We start from the raw sequence: 23,016 nt of genomic DNA on the forward strand, positions 1-23,016 counted from the left end.
TTTCTTTCTGTGCGGAGATTGACTTATTGCTTCTTTCATTTTTAGCTTGACCATTACTTGTTAAATTGTATCATCAAATTCCTGGTGGAACCTTTTTTTTACTCGTCCTTAACTAACCTAAAACAACCCAATATTGGCAATGCCAATAGGCCTGGCTTCTGAAGGAAAGTACCTTTTGCTTCCCTGATGGGTGCAGACACTCAAGTCATCATATACACGCTCTGTCACTCATCTTTGCATCCACCAATCCTCGGACTCATCCTTCCATTTACCCCCTGACGCAACCTGAATAAAACGCACACAAACTCGACAGCATTAGCAAGGTAAATTAACGTGTGGTTGGAGCCTAAGCTCTTCTCCCCATAGGACTCTGAAAGCTCTTTTTTTTTTTTTTTTTTTTTTTTTTTGTAGATCACAGTCATGTGTGTGCCCCTGAGGGTTCAAGCTGAGGCAGATGGATAAATAAACAAAAGGATCACAGCTGCTTGGAGAGCAAGCCCTTTTTTGTGTGGCGGCAATCAACTTCTGCCCAGTTCAAACATACTCCTTGCTCCCAGCATGTGGGCAGAACCAAAACCCCGATTCTGGTGATTGTCACATATTGTCTGACTGCTGGGTTGCCAGGCCAGACCATAAGACACTGGTCTGGGCGTTTCAAGATTGTGCAATGGTTATTAATTTTATTTTCGTGCGGGCACATGACACACAAATACAAAAAAGCATTAAAAAGGCAATAGGTCTCACCTTTAATTAAGTTAAAGACGTTTGCTTTGCTATACAATACCATTAGCAAAGCAAATGGCTTTAACTTAAAGGCGAGACCTGTTGCATTTTCAATGCTTGTTATATTAACGTGGACAGTCCTGAGGTGAGCACTCAAGCTACTTCTGCTGCACATTCTTGTCACATGAAGTGTACTTTGGAGCAGCACTCGTGGAGAAACTGGGACTACTGCTTGCCATGCTTGACATTTGCCACCAGTCGAACTTCTCTCCAGGGATCGGCTTCAGTCCCGTTGAACTCCTCTCTGGCCGCCCTCGCTGGTGACCCTCTTACTCTTTAGTGAAGAAAGGAGAAGGAAACCCACTTGTGACGGATTATGTGCTGGCTAGTCCTGAAGAATAAAAGGGCTAAGTGCATGATTAAAACAGGGACCGACATTCGGGCTAGCCAAGAACGGATCAAAAGGTGGTTGGTATGATCAGAAGATTAGTCCACCCATCTACCTTTGGTCTTATTATAGGTCAGTTAGTATAGGTCTTCATCGTTTCTGGATAGACGTGCAGGGTGGAGCCTTAGGAAGTATAGGATCTCATACATTTACAGACCATGTGGGTAACGTCTTAGACAGCAAAGCTGTCCATTTAAGTTTGACAGTCCAGCTGAATAGATTGTTAGATGGCAGAACTGTAAATAATATTTGAACCCATCTTAAACGATGGCAACTTCGCCAGCAGGGCAATGTTCAGTCTTCTGTACTCTCTCTGCCTATCTATATTTTTTTTGTTCCCCCAACACTGCTTTTCCATCTTTAATTTCCACTCTTGCCACCTGCTTTTCTGCACTGTCATCCAGTTCTCCGCATCTCAGCCGCCCTACTTCTATTCCTTCCCTTCACTTTTCTGCACTACATATGATTATTTCCATTTTCAACAGCGATGTTGCCACTCTCCTTCGTTACTTTCATTTCTTTTACTGTTCCCCCAAACTCCAACTCCTCACAGCACTCAGAAGTGATTAACGCAACATATTGGAGCTATAGAAAGTCACCAAACTAAATCTGTTTAAACTAAAGGCTTGATTTAGAGTTTGGGCAGTAGATTTTCTATCTTCCTCTGCTGCAGATTTCCCCCCAATGCCAAGAAGGTTGCGGACGATTTAGAGCTTTCTGTTAAGGCAGGGGAGGTTTCTCCACTAAAGCAGCTCCAGCTACCCTGGAAGAATCCACTTTGTGTGGCGGGTGGCCGATTGAGGGGGGGGGGGGTGGTCAGCATTAATTGTGCTGTGCCAGGTGGTGGAATTTCCACCACCAAATTTGGACAGTGGATATTCGGCCAAGGTCCCAGATGTCTAAACCCCATGACCAGCTGAAGGGTGTTTCTCAGCATGTCAGGGACACTATGCCTACTTCTGAAGCAGTAACGTAGTAAGAGTGCCACAGTCCCCAGTGTGAACAAGCAGAATGGGCCTGCAGCCCACTGGTTGTGTAGTAAGAAATAGATGTAATTGGGGATCGGTGGGCCCTTTTCACGCTGGTCCCGCTGCACAATAGATAGATGTGCCCCCGTTCTGAAGGTCCACCATCGTTTCCACGACCGACTCTGAGGTAACCCTCCCAGTCACGGTGTCGCATTGTCTGCTGTAGGGGAGGGCTCCATTACAGAGATCGGAGCCCTGCAGAGTGCTATTCCCATGCACATTCACGTTTACCCAAAGAAATGGGTAACTACCACAGGAATCGTTGCTTACACAAACTATTTCTAAAAGTAATTTGTAAATTGCAGTTGTGGCAGAACGTAAAATGATGCCCCCCCACCCCCAGAATATTAAGAGGCATTTCTCAGTCTCCCATATTTCAGAAATATGCATTGGCTTTGGCGTAACGGGCCTCTCTGAAACGTTTGGGGGACCCTGAATGGTCAGGGGCCCTGGGCGCTGCAGGGGCTGCACTGGTGTGTGGTACACCCCTGAGTCTGAGGCCTTTTCCAACTGACACTTTAGCCAGAGTCACTTAACAGCTTCATTTGTTAGTCTACTCTAATGGCTGGTTATCAGCCGGGTAGGAATACCTCATCTCAGAATTTAGACTCCGCCGAATAAGGTAGTAAACTGCATCACTCCAAGCGGAATCACCGCTTCACGATGCTGTTGGTGCAGCCAAGAGCGTGACCTCCTTCAAAAGTCGACAGACGTCCCTGCAAAGTCGCGGACAAAGAATCACCCGGTTTCAAAGCGGAATCGCTGTCACCCGCCTAAGCCCTCGAAATATCTTTGCCCATTAACAGTGTTTCCCATGTGCAGCCACCAGGGGGTGAGGTGTACTGTGAAATCAGTGTTGTGTGGAGCAGACCAGTGCAATGCACCAGCACTTGAACCATCGAGGCGGCCTCCTTACTACATCTGCATGAGGGCACTTCTTCCCTTTTTTTATAGTATAAACACCTTCCAGCTTCAGAGATACCAAGTGAAAGTCCACCAGCGTTTTGCATGAGGGTGTATCTTCCAGAGACTGATCTCTCTCCCTGATGTTCAGCAAACGATTAACGTTTCACACCCTATTTGGGGTGGGCCTAGCTCTCAGCCTCCCTATAGTGCAGCAGCATCGAAATAATGGTCCACTCGATATACTTTGCAAGGGTGCAAAACGAAATTGACAACGTAGTCACTAAAATAACAGTGACATGGGGATTGCCCCGTCCCTCCTCTCGCTCAGTCTTTGAGGCTTTGGACGCGCCATGGTATCTGCATTCTGAGTTGAAATTCTAACAACAAGCTAAACGCACCCAGCCTTAGGAGAAGTACAGCGCGCCATGCGCGCGCTATGGTCACGCAGGGCCAGGATTTTGCATGAGGGTGTATCTTCCAGAGACTGATCTCTCTCCCTGATGTTCAGCAAACGATTAACGTTTCACACCCTATTTGGGGTGGGCCTAGCTCTCAGCCTCCCTATAGTGCAGCAGCATCGAAATAATGGTCCACTCGATATACTTTGCAAGGGTGCAAAACGAAATTGACAACGTAGTCACTAAAATAACAGTGACATGGGGATTGCCCCGTCCCTCCTCTCGCTCAGTCTTTGAGGCTCTGGACGCGCCATGGTATCTGCATTCTGAGTTGAAATTCTAACAACAAGCTAAACGCACCCAGCCTTAGGAGAAGTACAGCGCGCCATGCGCGCGCTATGGTCACGCAGGGCCAGGAGATGTGCACACGCACGGAGTGCACATCTCCTGTTCCCCTTCAGATGAGCCACCATGCACGCGCACATCGACTGTCCGTGCGCGCACATGGTTTGTCTCCCTTGGCTAAGAAAAGCCACAGCAATAGACTCGCCAGGGCGAAACAGCGCATGCGCTGTGTTCGGTAGGCGAGACCTAAAAATGCTGCCACCTGCCTCAAGTATGCCTCCAATAAAATTTTTGATTACAAATATTTGTGATGCTTCCTATAAGGCAAGTGGATTTATAACTGGTATTGAACCCCCTGGATTTGGAATTCCTATAGCCCGACGCCCAGGACATATTGGTTAGGGTCCAGGGCACAAGTTTTAATGTGTATTTTGTACTTGGGCCAAGTAGGCCCATCCCCCTACAGCACAAACCCTTTGGCTGCCAGTCTGCAGTACCACATTATGGATTAGGGAAGGGCCCTGTCTGCAGTTAAGGTAATCTGTTTGTCCATCTGTTAATGCTGTTCAAACCTGTATATATGGTTCATTAATGCAAAGCCTTTATTCATAGGGTGAGCGCTCTACGTAAATGTTGTAAGCTCAGATTGCACTACTGACAGTGGACAGTGGTTCCAGTATAAAAGTGTGTACACACGTTTTCAAAGTTTAGCAATATGAGGCTATGTATAATGGTCCCAGAATGCTCTCTGATTTGATGCAAATGTTTGCCGAAGCTTGAAAGCAAGATTGATGAGTCTTTGCTGTCAAAATAAAATGTTCATAAAACATGAAAGCGGGGGGGGGGGGGGGGGGGGGGAACATTTAGCTAAACTACTATAAAATGTCAGGTACCATTTCTTTGCAGCATCATTTAGTAACGTGTTGATGCATGCTAGTATTTCCCACAAATATTCATAATGAAAAATCCGTGTAACCAGTTTCAATAAGATTATGGGGAACAAAAATAAATAAGCATTGGCAAAGCTAGTAGGTCTGAAATTTGTGATCAGCTTTTTAGTTTTGTCAATGTGTGAATTGTTTTGCCATGGTTTTTGTTAACCCTTATTGGTGTGGGAGCTGCCAGACCCTCACCATTACAACAAACATTAGCAAAAACAAAAAAAATTGGTCTTAAAAAGACCCACACACTGCCACAGTAGTTACTGGCACTGAACAAAACTACTTTTGTGCCGATTTGTGAGCAGAATGCGGTCACTCGCAGTGAAGCCAGCCGAGAGAGACAAATTTTAATAAACGCAAAAGGTCAGGGTCTTTGCCAGGCAATATTAGGGGCAAAATTATTGGTCTCAAAAGTGCACCCATGTTATATCTTCTTGCATTAAGTGCAGCTATACGACTTTCGTGAATTCCCAAGAATTTACAGAAGTAGGAGAAGAAAAAGTACTCCTAACAAATATTTGTGGACTGCATTTTAGCTAAGCAAATAAGCATGTGTAGACTTGTTCATGCAAGTGTTTGCAAGTTCATTTTTCCCTCCAACCACTTTTTTCCCTACTCTTTACGTCTGCCATTGTCAGGAGTAAATTTTCAACATTTCTCAGTATGGGAAAATATTAGAGAAGAGTTGTTGAAAACCTTTAAAGCATGCAGATTAGTAGGCTTTCACAGACTCCAAAAGGCATTATCCCCCTGTAACTATTGCTTACCACTACCTTCAGCCCCAGAATGTAGATCTGTGGAAACGTGGCAACATCAGGGGATTGGAAGTATTCAAACACTGCTATGGTATTAGCCGTGGCATAATTGGAGAGGCTGTATCCTTGCTCTTATATATTGAGGTTGTTGCCGTCATTTGTCACTGCACTAAAATGGCACCAAAGGGACATGTGGATTTTGTTACAGGACAAGTAGATTTATGAAGCAAGCTGCCCAATGGACAGGTAGATGTTTTAATAAGTTCCACTCCCCTGTTATTGGTGCAAATAAAATGTGCTATTGACTTAGCCTTTTGTCTAGGTCTTCAGATTACAGTAAATCTAAGTGCCAGGGTGCATTACTAGAATCAGTGTGACATTGGGAGACCAAATAAAACCAGTAGCGCATGCCCTGAGAAGTACACTGCTTTTACAACCTGCCACCGCACTCTGCCTTGTGGTCTTTGGCCCAGCGACAGCCACACCTTGGAGCTGCACATGGGGAAAGTACAACTTACCCTCTGTTTAAGGGCAATACGCTAATGGCACTCTTAACTCTTCCTATTTGCAAGCTCCAGTGCCCTTTCGCACATTGCAACAACATCATCTGTTGGCTTCTCTAAGGAAAGGCAGCCCTTACTCCCCTTTTCAAGGGCTTCTTTCCTTTCCCTCCCAGCGACCACCGTATCAGGAGAAATTGTGCAGAGTATTATTGAATAACAGCTGAACCTTGCGTTGTGACTTGTGTGTTGTCACTGACTGATCTTTCTTTGCAGAATATGCATTTAAGGCCATTAATCAGGGTGGCCTGACGTCAGTGGCTGTGCGGGGCAAGGACTGTGCGGTGATGGTCACACAGAAGAAGGTGCCGGTGAGTTATAACATCTGGGCAGTTTGTTTATTTATTAAATCTGCTGAACTGACAATTTACTTGCTGCAAACAAATACAGAAAATTGAGCTTCCAACAAGCTTCTCTGATAGTACATGTCTGGCAGTGGCAGCCTGTGTGTGTGTAGCCTAAGATGGAACATTACTGGTACAACTGTATACTTCTTTCGTTAGAATAGATACAGCACTGGTAAGAGCAGTTCGCGCTTCCCTCATACCTGGAACCGTTTTTGAATGGTCATTATGCCAAGTCAATTCAAACATGTACATCACAGCCAACAGTAGGTCAAGCAACACACCCCACACCTCCCGCCTCAAAATGGTCAGCAGGTGGTGTGTGTGCCAGTCACACAGACTAGCACAGCATGGGCACACTAACGGAAGCAGTCTAACGAGGCGCGAGTCCTGCAATCCTTCTGTTAGACCTGTCAGCCCTTTGGGTGGTCCCTCCTCATCATTATTTATTTTGTCCCACTTTTGCCTCAAACCCTGTTTGAATTTTTCCTTTTTTGGGAACCACCAGACTTTTTCGTGTTGCTGCAGATTCAGGGAGCCATTTTATCTACCCCTGAAACTTCTGTCTGAGGGCCTGGAGCACAAAATGGTGGCCACCTGTGACATCACCAGCATCCACTGGAACCTACTAGCACCTTCCAGAACATTCCAGAACCCTGTGACCGTTAGAGGCGGTTTAGAATGTTGGGAAGCTAAGACAGAGAGTTGGCAGTTGGAGCTGGCAGTTGGCACCTGACTGGTGAAGAGTGAGCAGCAGAAACCTGAAGGAGGAAGGAGTGAGGCAGCAGGGGTGGAAACTTGTGCCTGGAGTGGGGTCCATAAACCCACCCGTGATACTAGTCCCTACTGACTGAGCCCAGCCTGGAGCCCTGTGTGGGAAGAAGGAAGAAAAACCATCTTAAGGACCTGGACAGCAGGAACAGGCCTTAGAAACCAAGAACAGTAAGATCCTGACCTGGATACTGGTTTCCCTGGAGCCGGACGTCGAGTAGCCTGGAGACCTGGAGCCTGAGGTGGAGAAGCGGCGCTGACTGGAATAGCAGACGTCGTGCCCAGAGCCGCCAGAGATCGTGAGAGGGCACCGACGGAGGACGTGAGGTGTACCAGAGGTCGAGGAGGAAGTTAACCAAGGTCGAGTGAGCGGTGTCAACGGGGGAGTGAAGTCCGCCCTCCGGAGTCGCCGGAGACCGAGGTGAAGTGTGCCGGAGGTCGGGAGTGGAGATCGCACTCCGGAGTCGCCGGAACCTGGGAGAAGTGTACCGGAGGTCGGGAGTGGAGGTCGCACTCCGGAGTCGCCGGAAACCTAAGGAGAGGAGCACCGGAGGTCGGGAGTGAGGATCGCACTCCGGAGCCGCCGGAAGTCGACATTGAGTCAAGGCCGGCCGACGTCATCGAAGTTGAGGTCGCCATCGGACCGGAGCCGCCCGAAGTCGACATCGAGTAAAGACTGCCCGACGCCATCGAATCGGAGGTCGAGATCGAGCCGAGGCTGCCGACATCGAACCGGAGCCGCCTACCGGCGTCGTCAGGAACTGACATTGTGCCGAGGCCGCCGACGTCGAACCGGATCCGCCTCACGGCGTCGACACGACTCCAGCGGCGTCGGAACATCAGAAAAAGGGCAGTAAGTGGAATAGAGGGCGCCAAAGGCCCTGTGGAATCCTAAGAGACTACTCTAGGGGTTAGAGAGGTGCTGGAACCAGCTGGACTGTGCCAGGGGTGAGCTGAGACTAATTTAGAGGGGTTGTGTGGAGTGAGAGAGCCAGGTCTCTGGTATTCCCCCCTTGATATACCTCAGTTTAGGCCTCAGCCTTGTCCAAGCCAGGGAGTAGACACCCTCAAGCCTTCCACATCCCCACAAGCTGTGCCTGGGCCAAGTCAGCCCTTAGGAATTCAAATGTGATCTGATTCTATGAGTGTCACTGTCAGCTTTTAATTAATTATTTATTAGGGGCACTGTATTTATTGTATTTAACCTATTTATTGCTTCACTGTATTTATTGGTCCACAGTATTTATTGATGCACAATATTTATTGGTTTACAGTATTTATTGCCTCAGAATATTTAATTGCCTGTATGTATTGCACTTATATTTATGCCTTCATTATTTATGATCACCCCTATTTATTGAATCATTAAGCCAGTATTTATTTGACCTGCACTATTTAAAAAGTTTGTATATTGTGATTGTGTTATTATTTATCTAATCAGCAACTAAGAGAAAAAGAAGATAAAGATATTTTCATAATTTTTACGGTGTAGAGTCGTTTTTGGAACGGATGCACGCATGGTTGTTTGGGTATGTCGTATGCTTAGCACGGAGCCTGATTCCTGACCACTCGAGCCAAGCTACCACAGTGTGTCTGGGAGAACACCACCACCCTTCCAGAGTGGGAGTGTGTTTTTCTAACACCTTCCAAGCACACCGAATATTTAGGCACGTGTTCTAAGTTTGGGGATACTTGGAGTGTTCAGCTCTTGGGGAATGCCTTTCGGTAACTTCTGTACCAGGGAAATGAATTCAATAAATTCCCGCATTTGTGATAGTTGTAATTTGTAAGTTGGAAATTAAGATGGGAACAATATTTAACGTAGGTGCAGGAAGCTGCCTTTTATGTATTGTACTGATGTAGGGATACACCATGCAAAAAGCCCAGACGACCCTGCTTTACAGGGGCTTACTTCAATAATCCGAAGTGCTCCATTTGTGGTAGTGTGGTCGGGCAGCTCAGGCTTATCAGATGGGAGTGTAGAGCATTTCTTGTACACCCAGTCGATTAACGAGATGCACCCTTAAAAAAAAAAAAATCCGAGACCAATTTGGAACAACAGTGGCTATTTTGATATCATTTTAGACACCAAGATCGTCAGAATCAGGCAAGTACTTTCGGAGATGAGTTTTATTTATTTTTTTTGCAGTAAAATGCTTCAATAACGTTTTGTTTAGGCATGATCCTTGAATGCTGTAATGTTATCCTATGGAACATACAATGTATACATATACTTGCAAGCGTTTCTTGAGGGTGCCTCTTGGGACATAGTGCTCAGGGTCCCAGAAACCACCAGCAGTTCAGTTTTCCCTGCCCTGGTCAGTCCGGGTACTAGTCGCGTTGGTAGCCTCGAGCACTACACGTTAAAGTCCTTGGCAAAGTATCTGTGCCAGCAAGGTTGCAAGGGGGAAGTTGGGCACAAGTCCAGCAGAATCCCTCCAGGGGCTCTGCTCTCGATTCCCTTGGGCAAGGGTCCACCATCCGTTTACTTTAACTCGACTGTGGGGCTCTGGTGCAGAAGCGTTTTGTCTGGAGGGTCGCTTTCTTTGGAGGCTCTCACTTTACTAGGGTGACCTGGAGAGAGAGAGAACTGAGCAGCAGGGCCACTTTCCATGTAGGCCTCCTTGATCCTGAAGTCCCTCGTCTGCAGTTTGGCTATGGTGACCGGGCTGGGACTCAATAAGCCTTGGTTGATGCAAATGCTACAGTGCTGTGAGGCTCCTAGGGTGTCTTGCATCTCAAAACTTGCTGTAGATGCAGGTCTGACCTCCTAGAATCACGGTAAGCATCTTACTGGCGAGATGTTCCCTCGGTGGGCAGCAAGACAGAATACTGGAAAAGTGCGGTCTGTGCCTCCAGCTGTGGGAATGTTGCTCCTCCTCCCCAAGGGAGATGCTGCTTGGTTGTTGAGCAAAACACACAAGATGATGGACGGAATGTTGCACATTGGCAAAACATTCACCCCCAGTCACAGATCTGGGTTTAATCCATCGTTATTTTGCTCACCACGCCACCCCAGTTCAGAAATGGCTATATGCAAATCTGTCTTGACCCTGTGCCTCATGGGAACAGTCCAGCCCGAACTGCCAAGCCATGTCTTCCCTGGACCGGAATCAAGCAGCCTAGGACCAGTTTCATATGACTGGGTTCAAACTGGAATGGCATGGTGAGCAAAAAAACGATGGATTTAGGCCCAGATCTCTGTACTGGGGTGAATGTATGACCTTGTTCTGCAGTCTGTTCATCAACTGTTTTTGCGCTTGGTTGTTGAGGCGCTGAACAGTCCTTCAAGGGGTTGGGGAGGATGTTCAGCTTCTGGTGGAGTTGGTCTTTGTGATTGTCACAGCCAGGCAGGGTTTGGCGTCCATTTCAGTGCAGGACCTCTGTTCTCATGTCTCCTCCTCGGATAGACCACTCTAAATTCCTGGTGTCAGGGGACCAATAAACTGCATTTATGAGTGTAGAGTAGTAGCCAAAGGGGCTATGTACCCAAGGGGTGACTACACCCCCCTATATGACTACTTCCTGTGGAGAGGGGTCATAATCCTTACCCAGCGTTCCTAGTTTCACCAAATTCAAAATGATGAAACCCTTTCTTGGCTGTCCTCTTCAAGTGGCCCACCTTAGGGGTGTTCCTAGCGCAACACTCCCATTGGCTTTCTCATTTCCTGCCTGCTCTGGTACCAAATGGGCCCACGGGCAGGACGTGGCGTTCCCAAGGTCTAGGGAAAGCCGTTGTTGCATATCAAAGGCGGCAAAGATTTTGAGGCCTCTGACCTTGACATACTAATTTACTAGCTATCTTGCTGGAGGAGGTGTGATCACCTTCCACTGGAGCAGGCATTGTTCTGACCTCTGAGTGCACGGCCTCTCAACTGTGGGGCGTCAGAATACAGTCTTTGGTGGAAGACTGGACGATGCCAGTCAGCACACTAGAGGGCTAGTATGTTTTCTGGGGGCACCTTTAAGGTGCCCTCTGAGTGCACGACATAAATCCAGTACTAGCATCAGTACAAAATAAAGACCATTGCTTTCAGTGAAACCATCATGTAGCTGGGTAACCTGTAATAGCCGGTGCCCAGTACATGTCCTTAAGATGGCTGCCTGATCACATGCGATATTTAGCAGTGTTGTGCAAATGTTTACTCGCATATAATATAATGGACCCTGCCGTTGGGCTCGAAGGCCTGCTGTAGCAGTGACTTGCATATAGTATATGCAGTGTACCGTGGCATGGTGCACAGGGAGTGGAGGAAAGTACCCCTTTTTGCGTGGTTATCCCCCACTTTTTGCCTGACATATGACGCAGCTGGACTTGATGTGCCTTAAGTCCCTGCCAATCGGGCTCTCGGGGCCTGTTCTTTCCCAAAACTGTACCTTTGTTCCCCCAATTGGCACATCTCTGGCCACAGATAAGCCCCTTGTAAAAGGTACCAAGGGCACTGACCACGGATGGCCTCTATGGGCTGCAGCACCAATTGTGCACCCTTATAGGCCCTGTACCTTGACACCCACACAATGCTAATGCAGGGTGCATGTTTTGGTGTAAAGAAAAGTAAAGAGTCGCCCTGGCACACCTTACCTCACCCCTCCTTGCACCTGTGAACGATCATTATTCTTTAAAGCCTGACCTCGTATATACTCTCATCTCCCTTCCACCCTTCTATCCATGTAAGATATTTGAAGAAGAACCACCGTATCTAAAAAAAAAAAAAAAAAAAAAAATTGTTTTTTTTTTTTTGTGTGGCTTGGACATTGAATGGCTTTGCTTCACTGAAACATGACTGCGATGATGCTCAGCCACTCCTAAATTAAGCCATACAAGGCGGCTACAAAAAATCTTTAAAAAATGTGACCTCTCAGAAAACTGGAGGTAGAATTGCAGTAGTCCACAAGGCCAATGTACCCATTAAGTCCGTTGTGAATTATGCTGTTCTAGTGTTCGCTTACAACATCCTTTGTTTCGGACGTCTTAGCTACAGATCTCTTCCATGCAGCCCTTTTTTTTTTTTTTCCCTCTTCCGTTTTAAGTCTTGTATTGTGCTAAAATATTCCACTCTTTGCATATTGGGGGATTTCAGTACCTAGTGTGACACAATTTAATCGGCTGTATCCATATGCCTCCTACCCAACTTTAATGCAAAGGCTTCCCTTCAGAACATGGTCACACTTACAAATGTCAGTCGGCTCGTGGTATAATTCAGTTCAACCTCCGCCTATTTCCCCTTCTTCCATGCACTACATTTTGGACCGTGCCACTGTCCGTGGTGAACTCGTTATAGCCAAACCACTGATCAATCCCATTTTTACATTTCCTTCAATACTTGATATCGGTGTTCAACGACATCAACCGAACAAAGACCCCATACCCTCCCACCAATATTGGGCAAGCTGGTTGTATGGTAACGGAGCTGAAATTGCTCAAATCCACCACAAATTCTCTGGAAAGTTACTCTATCTATACCAACAAACGAGCTCTGCATTGTCGCCCCAGAGGCCATTAAGCTGCAGTTAGAAAGGTGAAATGTCTCCACTTCCACCACCCATGACACCGCTACAAAGCCCCACACCCAATCCGGGATCTTCCCTCGGTAATTGCTGTTTTCTTGTACCTGGAGAGCTCCACCTTCAAAATGACTCCCACAACAACTTATCTCCAGATTCAAAGACCTGGAAAGGTATCTGAATGCAGAAACAAACAAGATGACCCATAGCTGAACTCTTGCGTCACGTCAAGCTGTTTTGAATAACCCCTTCCCAGAACTCTACCAAACTGTACAGCCGCCCTGAACCTAGTACTTTGCTGGATCAGGGGCATTGAGCCTTTTCTGTAGTAGGAGATACTTGTGTTCAATTAAAATCTTCCAGAGCTACTCATATTGGTGTTGGAAAAGTGACTGTTAGACCTGTCACTCTTAGAGTGCTCTTCCCCCAAACATTTTGTCTACTTGACTCCCAATTTTTGCTGGATGTTTGCTTATGTTGGTTAGAGTGCTTGTGCTCACTCCACTAAACATGGCTTGATTGCCCTATACCTAATTGGCATGTGTAATTAACGTGTATGTGAATGAATGAATGGAATTAAATTTATATAGCGCATGGCTACCCTGAGGCCTCCCAGCGCTGTAGGACTGACGAGGCAGGTCCGCAGGGTCGATTAGAGCGATGTCTTGAAAAGGTGAGTTTTTAGGAGTTTACGGAAGGGCAGCAGGTTTTTTTTCCTTCCGTAAGATATCAGGAAGCGTGTTCCAGAGTTTTGGGGCATTAAACGAGAAGGAGCGTCCACCCCATCTTGATCTTCGTATTGGCTTTGGGATGGCCAGAAAAGAGGCGCTGGAACGAAGATTTCTAGAGGGTTGATAAGGAGTGACGAGGGAATGAGTAATGACCGGGCCAGTTTTCCATATGGCTCTATGGGCCAGGCACCTAGCTTTGAACTGTATCCTGGCTGAGATTGAGATGTTCCTTGTAGATTGGTATACCATATACCAAGGACCTGTAAATTAAATGCTACCAGTGGACATACAGCACTTCTTGTGCCACTCACCTAAGTAGCCCTCTAGAACTTCTCCCAGACCTTCTATGGCACCCTGAATGCCATTGCACACTGCCATGCCGATTCGACAATTAATCCCTCTTGTCAAGCCTTAAACTCAACTTTCATTACATATAAATCACACGTATGGTAGGCACTAGGTAACCCAGTTGGCAGGGTGCTCTGTAATTAAAAGCTGGGACATGTACTTTTAAGTCTTAAATGTCCTGGTAGTGAAAAAACTCACATTTTATTTTTTCACTACTGTGAGGCCTATCCCTCACTTAGGATAAAATCGGGGATTCCTTATTACCTTTTAATAAGCTGTAGTTCCTAATTTAGAGGAAGTAGATATTTAATGTTTGCTACCTTTTGGGGTTGTAATGATAAACACTCTAATGGTAAAGTCAGATTTTTCGTTATAATTTTGAAAATGCCAATTTTTTGAAAGTTGGTATTTTCCTGCCCGTAGCCATTTGTGTCTACAGCCTGTCTTGGGTCACATGACTAGGTGTAGCTGACAGACTTTGTGAATTCCTCCCAGACAGTCGCACAATAGAGGGATTTGGTATGCCTCAATGGGCCATCAACTGGCCGCCTGGCAACCCTGTATTGTCACTTCAGCGGGCTTGGAGTCCGGAAATTCTAGGCACTTTAAAGAATCTTTCCCGAAACTTCTCCCACCTTCTAGAGGGACACCAGGGTATAAAAGTAGGACCTTCATTCTCTCTCTTCAGTTCGCTACCGGACCTGCGGAAGGGCTCTGAGAACTACCTGCTGCTGTGACCTGCTGTGCATTCTGCCTGACTGCTGCTGTACCTGGAAGGACTGCCTTGCTACATGGATCCTGCCTTGAACTGTCGGAGGCCAGCCCTGCTTCTACACCTGCTCCCAGGATTACCAGAAGTGAATCCAAGGACCAGTTTGCTGGTCTCCTGTGCAGAGCCTCAGGGACATAACAGGCTCCCACCATCTTGAACCCACATCTGGATCCTGGGGTGTCCCACCAGTCCTGGACTTTTGGGGTGCTGAAGGGTGCCCAGATGGGCATTTTCCAAAACAGAGTAATTAGTGCTCTGAGAACCGGGAGGAGACTGGGACCAACCTCTCGCCTTTCCGCCCAAGGTGCATTGCCAGTCATATTGACTTAGCGGCTTCTCCTGCTACGTTCTCCACAGTAGCGAATCTGTTTCAGCAGTCCTTAGCCAAAGGGGGTATCTGACCTTGTGGAACCAGCAAGTATGGGTGACGAGACCATGAGGGACCCGAACCACAACAGCTGAGAGCAGCAGGAGCAGGCTTGGGAAGCAGACTGCACCGGCCAAGGGGGCACCAGGCTCGTGCCCTCCCAACGGGGAGCCCCCGGGGAGCGGGAGCTCCCAGTCATCGGCTGCCTCCTCCTGCTAGAGATTTTTGACTTCCATTTTGGCGACTAAGTCCAAAAACAAGTCTGCACTGCAGATTTGCTCCACGGCAATCTGACAATGCTCTCTCCTTGGACACTACTGCAGCCGTACCCCACTTAACATCTACCTTCTCAGACATTTTTCTTCAAGAATTTTTCAAAGTCTGGTGGTAAGCGCTGACTGGGACGAATCCACTTGTATCCGAACCGTGCTCCATTGCAGTCGGCCATAACTTTCGACGTAGACCTGGTCTTGCGTGACCATATGTCCAGTCTGTTAGCTGCTATATTTCATTAAAATTTGATGATTGGATTTTGTCACTTTGGTGTTAAATTACTCAATTTTTCTAAATTTGGTTTGGAATTTTTCTTTTGGTAGTTTTACTTTTACTGTTTGTATGCTTCATAAATACTTTGCAGCTAAATTAAGCCTTACTGATTTTTGTGCAAAGCTACCCAGGTTTAAGCACAGGTTAATTTAGTGACTTTGTGGTTCATCCTGCAAGGGATTGTGGTTGTTGCATGACCAGGGCAAACACCCCAGTCCCCCAACGACCCCATTTCTCAGTGACCACATCAGGCAAGATTATTTTGGTTGCCACGCCATGCAAGCCTATCAGCAGTGTTACCAGCAGTAATGTGTGCAATGCCTCTACATGGGTAACACGAAAGCTATAGTGTAATGTGTCTGTCACCAAGATAAGTCTCCCCAATGCAGCATCATTTTATCAATTAAATAATAGCTTTAAATATAATTTAACGTGGATTTGGGAAGCACTTGTATACCCTAAAGGGTGTATTGGCACTGAAACAACACGTTACCCAACTCAATTGTTGGAAAGATTGGAGAAAAATGATTGAATCTCAAACATCCGCGAATACATACATTTTCATCTTGAGTACATTCTTTTCTATTTTAAGGAAATTCAACTGAGAAGAAGCTTTTAATGTAGTAAGCTGGGTTGCACATTGGAGCGCTTCTTGCATGTAGCTGAAGCGAGACCTGTAACCCATGAGCTACTCCTTGTATGAGCCTAGATCAGTGGCGTGGCGCGCACACCAGCATCCCCAGGGTGACTCAAAAGCTGCAGAGAACTTGGACCTCTGCCGTGACGCAACTCCTTAGCATGTTGCTCCTCTCACTTGCATGGTTGCCTGTGACTAGACTTACTACGTTCAGAGCAAAGTACTTTGTGCTTTATGCCTGTAATGGCTTCTGTCCCCTCTTAATAACAGCGTTACAACAAACAAATGATGGACGGAATGCTGACAATGCAGACATTCTCCCCCAGTCAAGAGATCTGGGTTAAATCCATCGTTCTTTTGCCCACTACGCCACCCCAGTTTAGACATGGCCATATGCAAATCAGTCTTGACCCTGTGCCTCATGGGAACAGTCCAGCCCGAACTGCCAAGCCATGTCTTCCCTGGACCGGAATCAAGCATCCTAGGACCGGTTTCTGGCTATCAGCCGTCATCAGCCAGGATAGTTGATCAGGCACAGGGTCAGACTGATTTGCATATGGCCATGTCTGAACTGGGGTGGCAGAGTGGGCTAAAGAACGGTGATGGATCAAACCCAGATCTGTTGTTTGGGTGTGAGTGTTTGATTGGTTCTGATGCTCCGTCCATCACCACCCCCTTTTGTACCGCTTTGTTCGCCATAAGTTGGCAGGGTATGCTCAGACGTGAGTCCCTTGCTCACTTTGCCACTGGATTCAAGCAAGCCTGGCTGAAGACGGCTGAAATGCCAGAAACCGGTCCTAGGAAGCTTGTTTCCGGTCCAGTGAAGGCATGGCTTGGCAGTTCGGGCTGGACTGTTCCCATGAGGCACAGGGTCAGACTGATTTGCATATGGCAATGTCTGAACTGGGGTGGCAGTGGGCTAAAGAACGGTGGTGGATCAAACCCAGATCTGTTGACTGGGTGTGAGTGTTTGATTGGTTCTGATGCTCCGTCCATCACCACCCCCTTTTGTACCGCCCTCTTAATAACCAGCATTTACAATGCAATGGTCTCGGCATTGTTAAAGTTAGAGCTATTGGCATTGCTCATGACACTCTCAAATGCGAGACCTATTGCATTTGCACCCACACACAAAGCCACCCACACACACACAGCCACCCATTACACCAGCTTTAGTGCTCGTCTGACAGTCACATGTGAGAACACTGCCAGCAAACATGACACACGCAGTTAAAAAAATAAAACTGCAATGTACGCTCCCCATCTTTTATAGGGCCCCCAGATAACTGTACTGTAAAAGGTTGTACTCGTGCAGCGCTTGCTAACATTCCTTAAGTATTGAAGCGCTTCCCAGTCTTATTGTTTTATTTCCACGTCAACTTCAAGACAGTCATCTCTCTGTAATTCGCTACTCCTCCAACGAAAGTGTACATAATTCAATTCAAGAAAACTTTATTTCGGAGAAATCTCCATAAAAGGTACATAAGATGAATATAAAAGAATTTAAAAACCGTACATTAGGTAATTAAAATTAGTAGTAAAAGGGGATAAAAGGGAATATAACATTGGTGCAGCCACACAGCTAGATATCTGCTGATTACATAAAATCATATGCCATTTAACACAGTGCAAGATGAGTCATGATAACATTTTTAAATACCGTTTCCGCTTGTGCCATAACGCCCCCAGAAATTTGGCCACAGCAAACACAATGTGAACAGCCATTTCACTCTTGAGAATTCTAAAGGCTTCGTGGCACCTGGTGAAACCCAGATTCCTACAAGCGGGAATGATCCATTTTCTGCGCGCCTCAGTGTAGCCCGGACAAAAAAATATAATATGCAGTTCAGTTTCATCGCTTACCCCGCATGCCGGGCAAATACTGGATGTCGACACAGACCAAAGACTAGTAAGTGCACGAATTGGCAAGGACCCGTGCCTCCATTGCAAATAGCTTCCTAATTATTACAGGGTAAACATTGTCAAGGACAGATTCAAAGCTGTAGGTGTTCTTCATGTACAGGAATTGGTGCGTTAAGGACCCTAGAGATTTTGAAGGTCGAAGTGCGGGAGCCTTGGAGTTATAATACAATTTGGTTAAAACTTTTTTGGGAAGCCTGAGACAGGCATCCTGAGGGTCGTTCCAAAGTGCATCTAAACCTAGGCCCACCAGACTATTCCTTACAAATTTAAGCCAAGCAATGTTCCCCGAGTTTGGAAAGCTAAGGACTTCCTGCAGGCCCTGTCTGTAATGAATCAATTCGGGCACCGCCCACAATCTGCGCCAGTAGATCACAGGGCGAAGTGCCAATTCTTCTCCCAGGGGTCTAATGCCTAGGTCGAGTCTTAGAGGCACTAGGGGTGTACTAGGAGGAAGAGCTACTAGGCACCTAAGAAATCTATTCTCCTCTTTTGTCAGACTATCAAAGACTTTATGACCCCATAATTCACTACCATATGTAACAGCTCCTCTGGCTTGCACCCTGTAAATATGGAGTGGTGGGCCTATGGGTTTGAGGGTCGACCTATTCTTCCCTACCAGCCTTAGTATCCCACCCACATGTTGCACTAGTTTCATCCTTACTTTCTCCTGGTGCGGACCCCACCCCAATTCCTCATTAAGGGTAACACCAAGGTATTCAAAGGTGTTGACTCGTTCGAGTGTGTTATTCCCTATACGTGGGATGCGGTGAAACCTGGGTGGCGGATTGAAGGCCATGAATTTTGTCTTTAGAGTGTTTATCTCCAATCCGTGCTCTCTGCAAAAGTCCCCGAAACCATCCAGCACACGCTGGATTCCCATCGGCGACTTGGAGAGAAGGTGGGTATCATCCGCAAACATAATTGCCGGGACCCTCCTTCCCGCCAGCTTTGGGACATCCGAATTTTGGACCCCATTGAGGTGATCAATAACACCGTTGACAAAGAGGCAGAACAAGGTTGGTGCGAGTACGCACCCCTGTCTTACCCCTCTGTCAACGGGAAACTTATTTGATAGAGCACCCTGGCTACCACACCTCACACGAGCATAGGTGTTAGTGTGGAGGCGGATGATAATTGTCAAAAGATCAGCTGGCACCCCAACATTCGCCAGCACTTCCCAGAGCTTGCCACGTGGAACCAGGTCAAAGGCTGCCCTTAAGTCCACAAATACAGTATAGAGACTGCCACCCTCCAGCTGTATTGTTTTCCAATATATAAGGGACAGCCTAAAGACCTGGTCTATGGTGGAGGTCTTCTGACGAAACCATGCCTGAAGGGGGCTCAGGATGTCCCTCTCTTCGATCCAGTCCAAGAGACGATCCAACAGAAGCCTCGCGAAAAGCTTCTGTGGGACGTCTATCGGACTGATCGGTCTGTAATTGGCAGGGAGCAAAGGTGAGCCCCTTTTAAAGATAGGGACAATCTCCGCTCCGAGCCAAGTTGGAGGGACCGCCATCCCATGGATGATGGCATTGAACAGTACCAAAAGGTAGGGTGCCCAAATTCCAACCTCGTGCTTGAAGAGATCACCTGGGAGCTTGTCAAGACCTGGCGCTTTTCCTGTGGAAAGGCGAGTTATTGCCATTTCCAATTCCTCTAAGTTGAAATCTTCCATCTCAGAAGGATTATCAATGATTATGGCAGCTGGGGTCCCGGCCTGGATTCCTATTTGGTCCAGCCCAGCCCTACTATAAAGCGAAGAAAAATGTTCCTCCCATACTTCTGGCGCAATATTTCCTTCTATAGCCATAACAGGCTCGGCTGAGCCATGTTTGACTATTTGCCAGAATTTCCTTGGGTCTCTGGTTTTAAGTGCAGATGTCATTTCCGCCCAGTTCTCCCAGTCCCAGTCGATTTTGGCATTTTCAAGGAGGAGCTTGTAAGCAACCCTCTTTTCCCTAATTACCGAGGGGGCCTCCTTGTTTTTAAATGCCCGAAGAAGGTCTTTCTTAGCTTCTCTGCAGCTGGCATTGAACCATGAGGCTCTTTCTCTCCTCGCTTTCCTGTCCCGGACCACAGGGTTCAATACCTCAGCAAGGTTATCGCAAAGGGTCTGGTGAGTATCCCCGAGGGAGAGGCATCCATCTGACGAGGGCAATTGAGGGAGGAGGCTTTCCACTTTTTCAAGAGCTGATACCACTAGCTCATAGATGGTCCTTATGCATTTCGGTTTCTCTAGAAGTTTGTCCCACCTTATTCTTCGCCTATTGCTGGATAAGGTTAGACTTGGGGCAGATAATCTATTCCCTGGAGCAGCAGCATTAAAAAATCCGTCAGCGGCTAATGAAAGGGTTAGAGCATTGTGGTCGCTGTCTAGCCTGGGGGCTATTTTAAAATCTAGGACCAGTTTCCAGTCCTGAAGTTTGATCATTACATAATCTATCCGGGACTCCTGGCCTAGTCTATTAAAAGTTGGTTGTGGCGGTATGTCCCCTTGAAACCTACCATTGCAAGCTCTAAGTGAGTTTGCCAGGGTCATTGTTATGACTTGGAGTAGGAGAGGTGATGATGACTTAACTGGCGGACCCGCAATGCTTGGGATTTCCCAGAGGTCATCCTCCTCACTACTAAGCCCGTCAAGGTGGATCGGGAATGGTTCAAACTGGATGTTAAAGTCACCTCCAACCAAGAGTAATTCTGAGCCAGAGAGAGAATCAAGGAATATCAGTAAGTCCTCCATTGTCCTTGAGGTGGCCGCAACTCCGACCGGTCTGGAGTATGTATTTACCAGGGTCATACCCATCCCAGTGGGCCAACGTAAGACCACACACAGGATGTCAGATGAGTTTGTTTCTACCATCTCGGCCGTACAGCCTAGATGGGAAGCGATCCATATTGATAAACCGCCAGATGGGCGTCCCTTCCCTCCCCATCTGGCTAGGACGTTAAAAGTTGCAAACCCAGGGTAACAATGGTTTTCTCTGGCCCACGTCTCTTGGAACATGCATATATCATATTCTTTAATGAAGGTTTCCCATTCACTACTATCCAACTTGTTAGGCAACCCAGCAACGTTCCACGATAGGATTTCCAATGACCTCACAGCCCTATCTGTGGTCGTAGCAATCTCATCCGGAGTGCATTGTACCGGCCTAAAAAGGGCACAAACCCCTGTATCATCGCGGTCCTTGGTTAATAAACCCTGTATCGGATTAATCTGTCTTGACAAACAACCACCCTGCGCCTTTTTCCTCTCTGCCCTAGATACGGGACGGTAGGGATTTATAGCTGACTCTTCTGCAACCAAAGGAGCGTATTCATGGGGCGCTGTATGAGTCTCAGGTGGAGGCGGAGGTATCCCAGGAGTGATGGAGTATTGCGGGCAAGAAATCTGCAATTGAAGAATCGGATTAATGTCCACAGCCTGATACACCAAGGAACTAGGCCCATGGTCGGAAAGACCCCTATGTCAGTCGCAGTCATCGACTCCTGATAAGGCGCCGAATCTATTTGCGACTTCAAGGGGAGTAAATGGTAGCCTATGGTTCACCCTCCTTGGGCCATATCTGTGACTCTCATGGGGCACCGTAACCCATTCTGGTGCAGTTTCATGAGCCGCAGAGGTGGGTGCATAGGTATTACAGTATTTAACAGGGGGAGCAGAGAATGCAGGAAGTGCGTGGTGTGTCGTCATTTGTACTGGGGCCCTTGAATATACATTATAAGAGACTAAAGGTCTTGGATAGAAGTATAACAATTCGCGGGGATTTATGGACCCACAGGTGTTACCCAAGGGGTAGTCTAGGATGTGATTAACTGCTCTAGGATCTCTAAAGTTAATGATTATTACATCCCCTTCGATGTCCTTGCTTCTACGCCCTAACCAAGGAAGTCTCCGGACATGTAATATCTCCCCATTGATGTTAAAAGGGAGGGGTCTGTTTGACATGAGCCAGTGCATGGTTTTATTTTTGAGCTCGTGAAAACCTTCAGTGTTGCCCTGTTCCAGAGGCGGGACTCTTGTGAGCACTACCACATATGGAACCGCCTCTGGGGGTAGATCGACTAGATGCCTAGGTCGGTCTCTTACCCTAACTAAAGGCTGATTCCCGCCCCTCTCATTTGGTATTGTTTCTATAGTAGGGAATGGTGTTTCCTTTATTAATTCACCCACTTCGCTTTGTCCGAAGCATTGATGGGCTATGTTGGAAGAGGACTTGGCCCTAGACTGGCAATTAAGACTAGCCAGGTCATTGTTCCTAGTGTAAATTGGAGCTAAGGCTGGTACCACAGGGGGGGGCAGGACTGATTGTACAGGATCTTTCCGTGCCCCCGGGTTTTTTATAATTGCTGATTCTAGGTCCCCTAGGCGTTGTTCTATGTTTTTTAATCTTTCGATAATGGGTAGGATAAATGACCTCATCAATTGCTCGATGCCCTCGAGATAGGGTGGCATCGGACCTACATTGGGTAGGGGCAGCGGGGGACAAGTCAGATCAGAAGATGGGGGTGCCAAAGAAGTAGGAGATATTATGGCCATGGTGTGTGTTATTGGTAAAGTGGATGATGCCTTTGGCAGAGGTGTAGTTACTGAAGTTTGAGTGGGTCCTTTGCCAAAGTCAGTGATAAATCTTGTCCTTTGGCAGATCACCTAACCTCTTTCTTCTTTTAGGGGGAGGGGGCCTTGACACTTTGGGTACCACAACCCTCCCCGCCTTCTTATTGGGGGCCTTAGCCTTAGGTTGAGAAGGAGTAATAATAATGTCAATTTCCTTGATAAAAGTACTGGACGGAGGCAGATCAGTGGAGCCATGCGGACAGTAGGAATTGTCAGATGTAGAATCAATGACTCTAAGCAGCACAGGAACATTATCAATAGCTAGTGCCTCCTGCGTAAGGGTAGGAGAACTTAGCTCAATGGGGGTCGGAGGAGACAAATTATCCAATGGTGTCCTATTTTTAATACAC

The 23,016-nt window shown here is 47.0% G+C and overlaps 1 protein-coding gene across 1 annotated transcript in view; it reads left to right on the forward strand.

Moving 5' to 3' along the window:
• PSMA6 (proteasome 20S subunit alpha 6) overlaps window positions 1-23,016 on the forward strand; it is an 80,334-nt gene that overhangs the window by 9,572 nt on the left and 47,746 nt on the right. The window contains exon 2 of the mRNA XM_085627441.1: window positions 6,321-6,415. Coding sequence (XP_085483567.1) covers window positions 6,321-6,415 — 95 coding nt within the window. The remainder of the gene's footprint in view (window positions 1-6,320; window positions 6,416-23,016) is intronic.

Source organism: Triturus cristatus, chromosome 9 (genome assembly GCF_964204655.1).
Source record: "Triturus cristatus chromosome 9, aTriCri1.1, whole genome shotgun sequence".
NCBI lineage: Eukaryota > Metazoa > Chordata > Amphibia > Caudata > Salamandridae > Triturus > Triturus cristatus.